This window comes from Hyperoodon ampullatus, assembly GCF_949752795.1.
Source record: "Hyperoodon ampullatus genome assembly, chromosome: 6".
Classification (NCBI taxonomy): domain Eukaryota; kingdom Metazoa; phylum Chordata; class Mammalia; order Artiodactyla; family Ziphiidae; genus Hyperoodon; species Hyperoodon ampullatus.
Genome location: NC_136919.1, coordinates 14,106,614 through 14,119,443, shown reverse-complemented (window position 1 = coordinate 14,119,443; position 12,830 = coordinate 14,106,614). Strand labels below are relative to the sequence as shown.

General features: G+C 36.9%; 1 protein-coding gene across 1 annotated transcript in view; it reads right to left on the bottom strand.

The window, feature by feature from the left end:
- Window positions 1–12,830, bottom strand: part of MEGF9 (multiple EGF like domains 9) — a gene marked incomplete at both ends in the record, with an annotated part of 77,789 nt that overhangs the window by 36,833 nt on the left and 28,126 nt on the right. The window contains one exon of the mRNA XM_079705826.1: window positions 316–517. Within this exon, the coding sequence (XP_079561952.1) occupies window positions 316–517 (202 nt within the window). The remainder of the gene's footprint in view (window positions 1–315; window positions 518–12,830) is intronic.

Below are 12,830 nucleotides of genomic sequence, written 5' to 3'. Positions count from 1 at the left end.
CATTTTCACTGGAAATGCCTGGAAGTTATTGCTTCCAGGAAGCAGACTGTTTTCTCAATACTTTTTTTCCATGAAATTTAGAGAAACTATTACAAGGCAAAATTGGTTACCGAGGTGCTTTTGAAGAACTAAATCAGTAAATTAGAAGCTTTTAAATCTTGACATTAAATATAATTCACACAATGATAAAAATATGTGAAATATTTTGTAAATCTATGGCCCCTTTATTTAAACCAGTCTGGTCCTTGAGAACAGAAGCCTTTTTGTGTGTGTGATAAAATAAAATTAATTTTACCTTCAACTTCTGCTGCTTACCTGTTACAGAGTATGCTGAGGGCTCCACGTGGACTACAGTCACATGGCAGACAGAGCCTGGAAGTACGATTCAGGTACAAACCCTCCTTGCAGGTTTCACAGCGAAGACCCTGATAACCTGGCTGACACTCGCACTGCCCTGTGGTCTGGTTGCAGCGATTCACATCCAGGCTTCCGACCACAGAGCAGTTACATACATATCCTGCAAAGAAAAGAGGGAAAGAGATATCAACTAAGGTTTAATGCTTTCCTAATAAAATGAACTCTATTTTATTTTTCTTAATAAATATTCATGACAACTTTGTAAGGATGGATAAAATTAAGTCTAGTTCAAATTCATTTTCTATCTTAGTTTATTTAAATTGGGGATTATATACAGTAAAGTACATAAACTAATTATAAAACTAACATTCTCAATTTCTTTTTCAGCACTCTTCATCTTCTAGCCCTCTTACCCTATACTCCAATGTGTGGGTGGGTTTGTATATTATTAGTTTTTCTGGATTAGAAATCTCCAAAGGCAGGGCCTATGCTTATCTACATGGCACTGAGAGCACATGATGGAAATGACAACATGTTAAATAATAAATAATCCCACTGTATAGCAGCAAAAGTGCAGACGGTTGACTGTGGTAACTTATACAGGTCAGACAAGATTGTGCTACAGCTGGAATCATGAACTAGTATGTTCTTCCCAGGAAGAAATTAACGGAGAATTGAAACTTTAAGGTGAGGAAATGACAAACAATAAATCCCAGATGAGAACGTTTACAGGGGCATCCTGATCAGTGGGTTAAAACCAATCACAATTTGAATCTCTTTCCCAAATTAAAAGATTTAGAAAATAAACATTTTCTTTAGATATTCAAAGTTTTTTGAATGAAAATATTTAGAAGTAGTTGGCTTTAGCTTTAAAAAAAAAAAAAAAAAAATCATTTCCAGGGGGCTTCCCTGGTGGCACAGTGGTTGAGAGTCTGCCTGCCGATGCAGGGGACACGGGTTCGTGCCCAGGTCCGGGAAGATACCACATGCCGCGGAGCAGCTGGGCCCGTGAGCCATGGCCGCTGAGCCTGCGCGCCCGGAGCCCGTGCTCCGCAACGGGAGAGGCCACAACAGTGAGAGGCCCGCGTACCGCAAAAAAAAAAAAAGTTTAGCTTGAATAAAAATTGTTAACATAACTTTTGATGATTTTAAAAAAGATACTGGATAAACTGCAAATCCAGAGTCTTAAAAAGAAAGCTATAAAGAGATTTGCTTCTCTATTCTAGACAACGAAATTAACCTTCAAGATTCTTTATGTCATCACAAATAGCTTATGCACACAAGTCCAAACAAAGGATTCCACAAAGATATTCTCACTTGGCTAACTCTTGGCCCACACTTCTTCAGTTCCTAACCTTTGGTGTCAGCTTATCTCCCTGCTCTTCACACCTCTTCTAATTTGTAAATATACCAAATGAATGAATATGTAAGTGATTTGTTTATTTTATGTATATTTTAAGCTTGAGTGGTGAATTAGTTACAAAACCCAGAGGAGAGTTCAGATTTCTTAAGCCCCAAACTTAGGAAAGGAATAAGCTTCCCATCTCAATCAGGATTCTTATTTTTACTAAGCTACATAAGCATGACATTTCTGTGACAGAGTTACATGTTTTCACATTACTTCTAGTTTCTGGGTTTGTGTGTGTGTGTGTGTGAGTGTGTGGTTTTTGTAAATAAGGAAGCCGTGTTTAGTGGTCTGTAAACCTGCCAATAACAACTTCATGGCAAGGCCTTCACTCTACCAAAAATGACCAGAATGCTAAAAATAACATTTTCTTCCAAAATCTGGCAGAATTCCAACATACATTCAATTCCTCCTGCTGGACCAATTTCATCACAAGTTAAACCAAGCAAATTGTGCTGGTGTGGGCAGAATTAGCTCAAGAAAAATGAATGGACTAAAAAACTGTATAATAAAGACTGAGAATTTTATTCTATTATTTCTTTACTAATGTGCTTCCATGTGAAACCTGAATCAGTGTTCCCAATGAATAACATTTTTAGTAAAACTGTTAAGAACTTTGAGATAAAAACTAAGTATTTTTTTCAATCAAGTCTTATGGATAAAACTTCAGTAGTAACCAAGTTTGCTGGTTATTTATTATTTCTATAGAACTGATTCAGCCTTTTCATTATCCCCTGAACATACTCTTTTCAGTCCCATTCTGTGCTCCTTGTAATGTTCTCTCCTCTCCACATATTTAAATCTGTCCCTTATTTCAAGAATCAGCTGAAATTTACTCCTCCATAAACTCTAATTCTATTGCCCCTTGTTTGAACCCACAACAACAGCTACCACCCATGACCCTCATACGACAGTAATTTAAAGAGGCAGTAAAGTGAAGCAGATATGAGCACAGACTATAGAAGCAGACAGCTACAGGTTCAAATCCAGCTCCATCACTTACTAACTTTATGACCTTAGGCAAGTTAGTTAACCTCCTTGTGCCTTCCTTCTCTCATCTGTAAATAGGCATAATACAGTACCTGTAACACTCAGGCCCAACACATAAACTGGAAGTGGTTTGGAGTGCCAAAATAATTACTACAATAGCTGGAAGAAAGGGATTCCAAAAAAAATAATAGAAACACAATTTAGATGGCCAGATTCACAGGCCACAGCTTTGTGATGAGATCTGAAAGCCTGGGATTAGGTTTATTACCATGTCAGTTTTGGACAATGTCTGTGAAATAGAATTAGTGTCCTGACATTCAGGAATTTAAGCTGTGGGTTAGGTAGAGAAGAACAGTGTATCCTTCATATGCTGGGCTCCATACATTACCAACATGGGTGCCTACAAATACAACGATGAAAACAAAAGGGTATAGGACATGGTTTCAGAGAGAAAAAAAGGAGCATTTATTGATTATATGCCCTTGGTACTAATCATCCTAACAGTAGTGGGGTGAATTGCAAATATTTCACCAAGAGAAGAGACGATCACCCTAGTGCCAGGATGAAGTGCTATCACCTGACATAGCAAGACAAAAATACACTATCACATTAACATTCCTCCCCAGATTAACCAAAGGGAAGGAAGCTGAAGTAAAGAATACCAAGTGCCAGGGAACATATGCATCTTTTCGGTTTGGAGCTCAGAATCTGAGGCCCTATCCCAGTGTTTAACCTCAAATGAAATGATCCAAATTAAATGAATAGTATGAGCAACAGTAATAAATATAAAGGACTATGAACATGCGTTAAATTGTGTCAGGATAACTCATTAGCTTGTAAGTAAACTCTCAGAGCCTTCACAGTTCTTGACATTCATACGGAACCAGATAGGAGTTAATGCAGAAACAATGCAATTTTCTAGGAGACTGGCAATATGAAAAAAGAAGAAAAGACATGTCAATCGATAAAAGCAGTGGGAAGGACCTATAGCCAAAGACAAGAGATGAAGTGCTGACTTTTTAATGAGGTAGAATCTTAGACACCAGAGCGGCACAAAGGAGTCTGTGACATGACTGATGGTAAGGCACTAGTGTGTATGTTAATGGGAGTGAAACAAGATGAAGAGGACACAAAACGCTAATCACAGTCAAGTCTGGATGAAATGCCAAAAGGCTCATTTGGTTGCCTATGAGTAAATGTGGAATAAACTCGCCATCATTTGAGTAGCATGTTTCCTTTCAGTGCCCTATAATTCTTAGGAAAACTCTACAGAAAAATAGAGAAGAGTAACATATATATTAGCAGGGAGACATTTTTCTTTTTGTTCAGCTTCTGAAGAACAATGAAATACAGTGACTTGAACCCCGAAGAAGAGTAAGAAACTAAAATCTGGAGCCAAACTGATTAAAAACAGAAATATAGGGCTTCCCTGGTGGTGCAGTGGTTAAGAATCCACCTCAATGCAGGGGACACAGGTTCGAGCCCTGGTCTGGGAAGATCCCACATGCCATGGAGCAACTAAGACCATGCACCACAACTACTGAGCCCATGCTCTAGAGCCCGTGAGCCACAACTACTGGAGCCTGTGCGCCTAGAGCCTGTGCTCTGCAATAAGAGAAGCCACCGCAGTGAGAAGCCCACGCAATGCAACGAAGAGTAGCCCCTGCTCGCTGCAACTAGAGAAAGCCCGCACGCAGCAACAAAGACGCAACGCCGCCTAAAATAAATAAATGTATTAAAAATTAATTAATTAAACACTGCAGTTTTCAAACATCCCTTACCAAAGTCAAAAGATGAAAATTTTAGCACTAAAGAAAAAAAAAAGTAATTTTGTTAAGAAGTCCCGTAAGTCCCCTCTTTATGCAAAAACACCTGTCCTGGTAAGAGATTATCTCCTTGAACATATTAAAGATCTTCTCCGGGCTTTTCATACACCTGGTAGGCTTCTCCCTGCATTCAACTTTTAACCAACTCATGTCATTAGCTCAGTAAAAAGTCCATTATATCATCTACAGAATTTTAATTATGTTTTGGTATCTGCAGCTACTTTGATGGGAGTTTTTAGAAAAATATTAATTGTAGTAATATGGCCTAATTAATGTGTCCTTTGTTTCTCTGTGCCTGTTTCTGAAGTCCTTTCTGAGTGCTGTAATTAACTATGATGTCTGAAGACTAAAGCAGTTTCATACAATAGTGTGTTAGCCTTTTGCAGATAAAAAAGAACTAGGGGCTTCCCTGGTGGCGCAGTGGTTGAGAGTCCGCCTGCCGGTACAGGGGACACGGGTTCGTGCCCCGGTCCGGGAGGATCCCACATGCCGCGGAGCGGCTGGGCCCATGAGCCATGGCCGCTGGGCCTGCGTGTCCGGAGCCTGTGCTCCGCAACGGGAGAGGCCACAGTGGTGAGAGGCCCGCGTACCGCAAAAAAAAAAAAAAAGAACTATAAAAGAAGTGAAAGATTTGAATAAGAAAGTGAAAAAAATTGTGTCCTCAGTCAATTCATGATGCAAATCTCATAAAGAAATGTTCATTGATATCAGCACTGTTGCTGAACTAAAATGATTACGAAACAAGTATTGCACTTAAGCACAGATACTGAAAAAAATACTTGTAAATACAACTAACACAGAGCACTCACAGGAATCTGATTCAGGAATATAGTCTGAAATTCTATCTATAGCCTCTTGCAAAACTGTGGAAATACCTTTGCAAAACTCAATCTCTGACTCCATTCCTTCAACAATCATTTCACTCTTGCTTTTCAATATCTTCAGATATTGAAAGAATACAAAAAATATATCTATTAAGAATACCAAAAAAAAAAGAAAGAAAGAAAAACTGCTTTCGGCTATTCTAAAACTTTTCATTCTTCTCCATATTCAGAAGACATAGTAAATGTACTATAATATTGATGGCATCTTCTGTTCAATCTCAAAGCAGCAAAAACTAGAAGATAAGTATTTAAAATATATTAAGACTCAGTACTTAATCTTATAATGAAAATTTAAAACATTAAAAATTCAAGTTTAGTAAGTTTAAAATTATCTGAAAATATACACTTAAGTAAAAAATAAATACACTTTAGTATCTCCTTCAGGAAAACATAATTATTTTGTAAGGCACTATCTAGAGGTCACTTATAATTATGGAGAAATTGAGTTTCTCAGGCTTATCATTAGATGGGAATAAGCTGATTCCAGGATATAAAATATTTGGGGAGCTTTATGAATGGAGGTCATATGACAAGAGTTATGGCAGCACTCATCATACTGGTACAATTGTCACCACTTCCTGCTTTGTACCCTAAAGCCAAAGAAAAAAACATATCTTCCCAACTTCCCAAAGAATAACCTCTTATTCCTCTACTTTCTCCTTTTCCTTCTTTTCTCTCTATTAACTGTATTCTAATGTTTAAAAGTATTCTCTACACACACAACGCAACCATTATGACAGCATCTACTGAATGGAAGTCAAAGAGCAAATTGCACAGTAAGAGGCAATGAATACCCACCTATTAGAATGGCTCAAGTTAAATAAACAAAACAAAAAAATGACAATATCTATTGCTGGGAAGGATGCAGAGGAATTGAAACTTTCAAAAACGATTGCTGTGAATGCAAAATAGTACAGACACTTTGGAAAATAGTTTGATAGTTTCTTATAAATTAAATATACCTTCATCATATGACTCAGCAATTCCACTCCTAGGTATTTATCAAGGAAAATGAAAACCTATGTTCACACAAAAACTTGTATTAAAATGTTTATAGAGCTATATTCATAATCACCCAAATCTGGAAACAACCCAAATGTCCTTCAACTAGTGAACTGGATAGGCTGTGGTACTTCCTTACAATGGAATACTACTCAGCAATGAAAAGGAAGGAAGCATTAACATGTAAGGATGTGATGGACCTCAAATGCATTATGCTAAATGAAGAAAGCCAGACTCAAAAAGGTACATATTGTATTATTCCATTTAATGATATTCTGAAAAAGGCAAAACTATAAGAGCAGAGAAAAGATCGGGGGTTTTCCAGGAATTGGGGGGTGGGGGTAGGGGGAAGGGCTAACTACAAGCTCAAGGGAATTTTGAGGGAATAATGAAATTGTTTTGTACCTTGATTGTGCATTTGTCAAAACTGATAAAACTGAGAACCAAATGAGTAAATTTTATTGGATATAAATTTTAAAATTAAAAAAAAACTTTTAAAAAAAGCAATGAGGTTTTACTAGACTAGATTCTTAAATTTTGCTAGAGGGAAGCCATGGTGTACCACAAGCAACGATTTTAGCTGGACTGTGGCACTAAAGTCAACATGGGACCCAACTAATAACTCAGTCTTTTTCAAGGCTAATGTTACAATTAAGACAGCGAGAACTGATTAACACTTCAGCTGATTACTGCATAAGGAGTTGTGGAACATTTTAGGATTTAAAATGCTATTTAACTAAAAGAAGTAGAATTTTCCTTTTTCCTTTGGCTTCAACTAAAGTCTTGGATTGTAATTGCTCCTGTGTAGAATAAGGGAGACGAGGGAAAAAGTGAAAGATAAAGATGTGTAGGATTTCCAACCCCTTTTCATATACAATTGCTTATTTCCCTTTGAGATTGATCATTAAAAAACCTACTCTAGGACTTCCCTGGTGGCGCAGTGGTTGAGAGTCTGCCTGCCGGTGCAGGGGACGCGGGTTCGTGCCCCGGTCTGGGAAGATCCCACATGCCGCGGAGCGGCTGGGCCCGTGAGCCATGGCCGCTGAGCCTGCGTGTCTGGAGACTGTGCTCCGCAACGGGAGAGTTCTCACAACGGTGAGAGGCCCGTGTACCGCAAAAAAAAAAAAAAAACCAAAAAAAAAAAAAAAAAAAAACCTACTCTATTTAAACAAAGACCAGGAAAACAACTTTGAATCTATCCAACATAAAACTTCATCCATTTTCACAAACCTAGGATAGCATCTACAAAAATAACATCTCTCCTGATTTTCAAGTTGAAAAGAAAAGGAAAAATAATTGTTGGAAATAGGAATACTTAATTCAAACCTCTGCCTGCACATCAAAAGAACAGAAAATTACAACAACAACAAATTATACTGTCTTGACTATAGACCTGATTTCCTAAGTGTATGGGGTATTTATTTCAAGACGTAATTTTTATTAGGCCCATATTTCATCTTTGTAGGTTTAGAGTACAGGAATCTCAGACAGGCCTCATTCAAGGGAAAAGGAATTATCAACATAGAGTTCTTATTTTTATAAAAGATCCTACTCTAGCATAACACTGATATTCAAATTATATTTCACATTTATGTTATGCCAGTGTAAGGTCACAAATCTTTGCAAAGCTGGGAAACAATATTAAAGCTGATGAGTTTTTGAGTTAAACCAGGCTTTGTAGAAATATGGAAAGTTTTAAAGCCACCACTTTTAAAGAAGGCTTTACCTTTTAAAATAAAAATATATCCATTAAAATTCCCAATCACAATTCACTATTGCAAAACATTTCTTCTACTTTACAGTAGACATATGAAAAAAAAAAGTGTAGCATGACATCGGTTTTGTTGAAAAATTTCTGTCTCATGCTTTAAGTACCATGTTGTTACTGCTTGTCCCTGGCTCACTGCCAGTTTTCCACAATTCAAAGACAATTCATCTAATTAATGAGACAAGACAGCAAGTTCTGGGAAAGGCTATAACAACTACTTTTTACTACAAATAGTAACAGAGATGATATTACCAGTTATTGAGCATGTGCTGTATGTATATCAAACTTCACATTAGAAACTTTACACATATGGCCTCCTTTACTCTTCACCACAATCCTGTGAGGAAGGTTCTTTGAAGGAGGAAATTGAGTCTTAGAGAGATGAAACAAATCATACAACTAACCAGCACAGGAGAACAAACTGGAACTCAAACTAAATAACACCAAAGTACATGTTTCTTCACTATAAGAAGCTTCTGCTTTCACTTTGTTATAAAGCAGAAACTGACACACTATTGTAAAGCAATTATACTCTAATAAAGATGTTTAAAAAAAAAAAAAAAAGAAGACGCTTCTGCCTATGAAAACGAGTAGTAAAAACGCTAGACAGACCCAGCAATCCCACTACTGGGTATATAACCAGAGAAAACCCTAATTCAAAAAGACACATGCACCCCAATGTTCATTGCAGCACTATTTACAATAGCCAGGTCATGGAAGCAACCTAAATGCCCATCAACAGACGAATGGATAAAGAAGATGTGGTACATATATACAATGGAATACTACTCAGCCATATAAAGGAACGAAATTGGATCATTTGTAGAGACGTGGATGGATCTAGAGACTGTCATACAGAGTGAAGTTAAGTCAGAAAGAGAAAAACAAATATTGTATATTAACGCATATATGTGGAACCTAGAAAAATGGTACAGATGAACCAGTTTGCAGGGCAGAAATTGAGACACAGATGTAGAGAACAAGCGTATGGACACCAAGGGGGGAAAGTGGCAGGGGTGGGGGGTGTGATGAACTGGGTGATTGGGATTGACATGTATACACTGATGTGTATAAAACTGATGACTAATAAGAACCTACTGTATATAAATGTAAATAAAATTAAATTTAAAAAACAAAACAAAACACTAGAGAGACCCAGGACACCTAAAAACCAGAATATGCTGCTAATTAACTATCTCCGTGACCTTCAGTAAGTCTAACTGTTCTGTGCTTCAGTGTCTCAGTCTATAAAATATGGATAATTCTTGCCATCTCTCTATATGAAATACTTAGATATAGAGTAAAATAGTATGTGTATGGTTTTTATGCTAAAAACTGCAAAACACTGATGAAAGAAACCAGAGAGACCTACATAAATGGAGAGACATACCATAACAATTAGATCTACAGAGCTGATGAACCCTGATCAAAATATCAGCAGGATTTTTTGGTTGAAACTTGAATAGCCAAAGAGAAATAAAGTTGGAGGAGTCTCAATAACTGATTTCAAGACAATCTAAAGCTGCAGTAATACAGCAATGTGTTATCGGTGAAAGAATAAACACAAAGATCAATGGAATGGAATAGAGAGCCCAAGAATAGACTTTCACAAATATCATCAACTAATTTTTGACAAAGCACAGAGGCAATTCAATGGAGAAAAAATAGCTTTTTGGGGGCTTCCCTGGTGGCACAGTGGTTAAGAATCTGTCTGCCAATGCAGGGGACAAGGGTTCGAGCCCTGTTCCGGGAAGATCCCACATGCCGTGGAGCAACTAAGCCCATGCGCCACAACTACTGAGCCTGCGCTCCAGAGCCCGCAAGCCACAACTACTGAGCCCACGTGCCACAACTACTGAAGCCTGCGCACCTAGTGCCCGTGCTCCACAACAAGAGAAGCCACCGCAATGAGAAGGCCGCACACCGCAACGAAGAGCAGCCCCCACTCACCACAACCAGAGAAAGCCCACACACAGCAACGAAGACCCAACGCACCCAAAAATAAAAAATAAATAAAAGATTTTTAAAAATAGCTTTTTTCAATAAATGGGGTTGGAACAGCTGGACATCCATATGTGGAAAACTGAACCTTGAGTTAATCTCACACCCTGTAGAAAATTAAGCCAAAATAGATCATAGCCCTAAAAGCAAAATGTAAAACTATAACACCTCAAGAAGAAAACATAAGAGAAAATCTGATTGACCTTGGGTCAGGCAAAGAACTTTTAGATACATACCAAAAGCAAAATCTGTAAGAGAAAAATTTATAAATTGGACTTTATTAAAATAAATTTAAAACTGTTGTTCTTTGGAACACTACTGAGAGAATGAAAACACAGCCACTGACTGGAAGAATATTTGCAAATCACATTTCTGTCAAAGGACTTGTATCAAGAATATACAAAGAACTCTCAAAACTCAATAAGGAAACAATGTAATTTAAAAACGGGGAAAAGGTAGGAATAGACCCTTCACCAAATATGTGTGTATGGCAAATAAGCACTTGAAAAGATGTTCAACATCGTTCATTAGGAAAATGTAAATTAAAACCATAATGACATACTACTAAATACCTAATAGATTGGTTAAATTTCACAAAACTGGCAATACCAAGAGCTGACAAAGATGCTGAGTAACTAGAACTCTTATATGTTGCTGAGAGGAATACTTGGAAAACAAGTTTCTTATAAGGTTAAATTTACACCTCCCATAAGACCCAGCAATTCCACTCATACGGATCTACCCAAGAGAAATGAAACTTATGTTCACACATCAGTGTAAGTGAATGTTTATGGCAGTTTGCTTCATCATCACTAAAAGTTGGAAGCAACCTAAATGTCCTTCAACCAGTGAATTGTTAAATAAACTATGGTCCTTTTTATAACATATATTAATATATCTTTTCACATCAGAATCTGTTTCTGATTTTGAAATTGATCTATTCTTGTGCCAGTACAGTAAAAAAAAAAAAAAGTTTTAATAACTACAGCTTTATAAATGTTTCACTGCTATTCTTCTTTACATTTTCTTTCCGTGGTTCATAGTACTTACGTTTTCATCTGAACTCTGTTTGCCACATTTCCTCCAAAAAAGATCCTACTGTAATTTTTCCAGTAATTCTACTTATTCTAAAAGTTAATGTGTTAAGAACTGATAGTTTTACGATATTCAATTTTCCCATCTATGAGCACTGGCACGCCTCTCCATTTATTCAGTCTTCTTTTAAATCTCAGTGAAATTTCATAATTAAAAATATATTTATATGAGTTTCACACATATCTTGGTGAGATTATTCCTAAACTTTTTATCATTAGTGGTAGTGGTAGCAGTAGTGGTTAGAACTGTGATCTTTTTTTCCATGATCTCTTCTAATTAGTTTTAGTTAATAAAACTTATTCACTTGGATTTCTTGGGATATAAACATAGTTATTTTGATGAAGTCTCTTATTATTTCTAATGGTTTTTCCCTTGATTCTTTTGAGTAAGGACTCTATTTTTAAGCTACGTGGAATGAGGTCTTCCATTGAAAGTTATATTTTGCTTGGCTAAAAACAGATACAATTCTGAGTTTCCTCAACCACAATAGTTTGTTGGTAAAATAGAGCAGGCCATTTCATATAACTTCTTATCTTAATCCCTAGGTTAGTTTTATTATTAATTATAATAAAAGTAGTTACCACTTACTATTACCTACAATGCCTCAGCCTTTGTCACACGTTTTACTTGTATGAACATCTACCTTCACAACAACCTTGCAAAGGTTGTTTATAAATAGGAAAACTAGAACTTAAAGAAGGTAAGTACTTGCCCAAGGCCACAGAGTTACAGTAAGTGGTTGAGACAGCATTCAAACCCAGGTTCCTCTTACTCCAATGCCCTTCCTCATTCCACGTCACCACAGAGCTTTCTTCCTTGGTAAAGAAGGGGAGGAGAGAAGGGGGGAAGGAAGGAAGGGAGGAAGGAGGAAGGAAGGAAATAAGAAAGAAGGGAAATAAGAAAGAAAAGAAAGGAGGGAAGGAGGGAAAGGAAAAAAGGAGGAAGGGTAGAAAGAAAGAAGAAGAAAAAGAAGAGGAAGGAGGAGCAGTAGCAGTAATAATAGTAGTAGTAGTAGAAGAAGAAAGAAATTCCACCTAGTATTGTTTAAAGCAATTTTTTTTCCAATCTGTTTTCCTCGTGAGAAAGTAACATCAAGTCAAATGACTGCCAAACAGTATGGTAGGGGGAAACAGTTGCTCCAGCTACAAATTCTCAACTGGCGACTCACAACACCTTGTATATGCTTTGGGCTGGAGAGTCTTAATATATTGCTCAAAGTTAAACATGCATGCTCATGGTTTAGTATTTGGGACCTGTTTATTTAAATGCATTCTCATAGCTAAAAGAATACTGCTAATTAATATTTCCAGTATCTCTCTAAAAGAAGTGTAGTGATTTAGGAGTCAAGGGTTACGGATATGGAATATGCTAAACTGCCAAACTGCTACCTGAACCTAAACAAAAATTTTTTCTTTATGTGCCAACATTTTCCCATTTGTTTGCATTTTTCAAGCCTTAAAAAAAAAAAAACTAATTTTGCCATTTAATAAGAGTCAATTGCT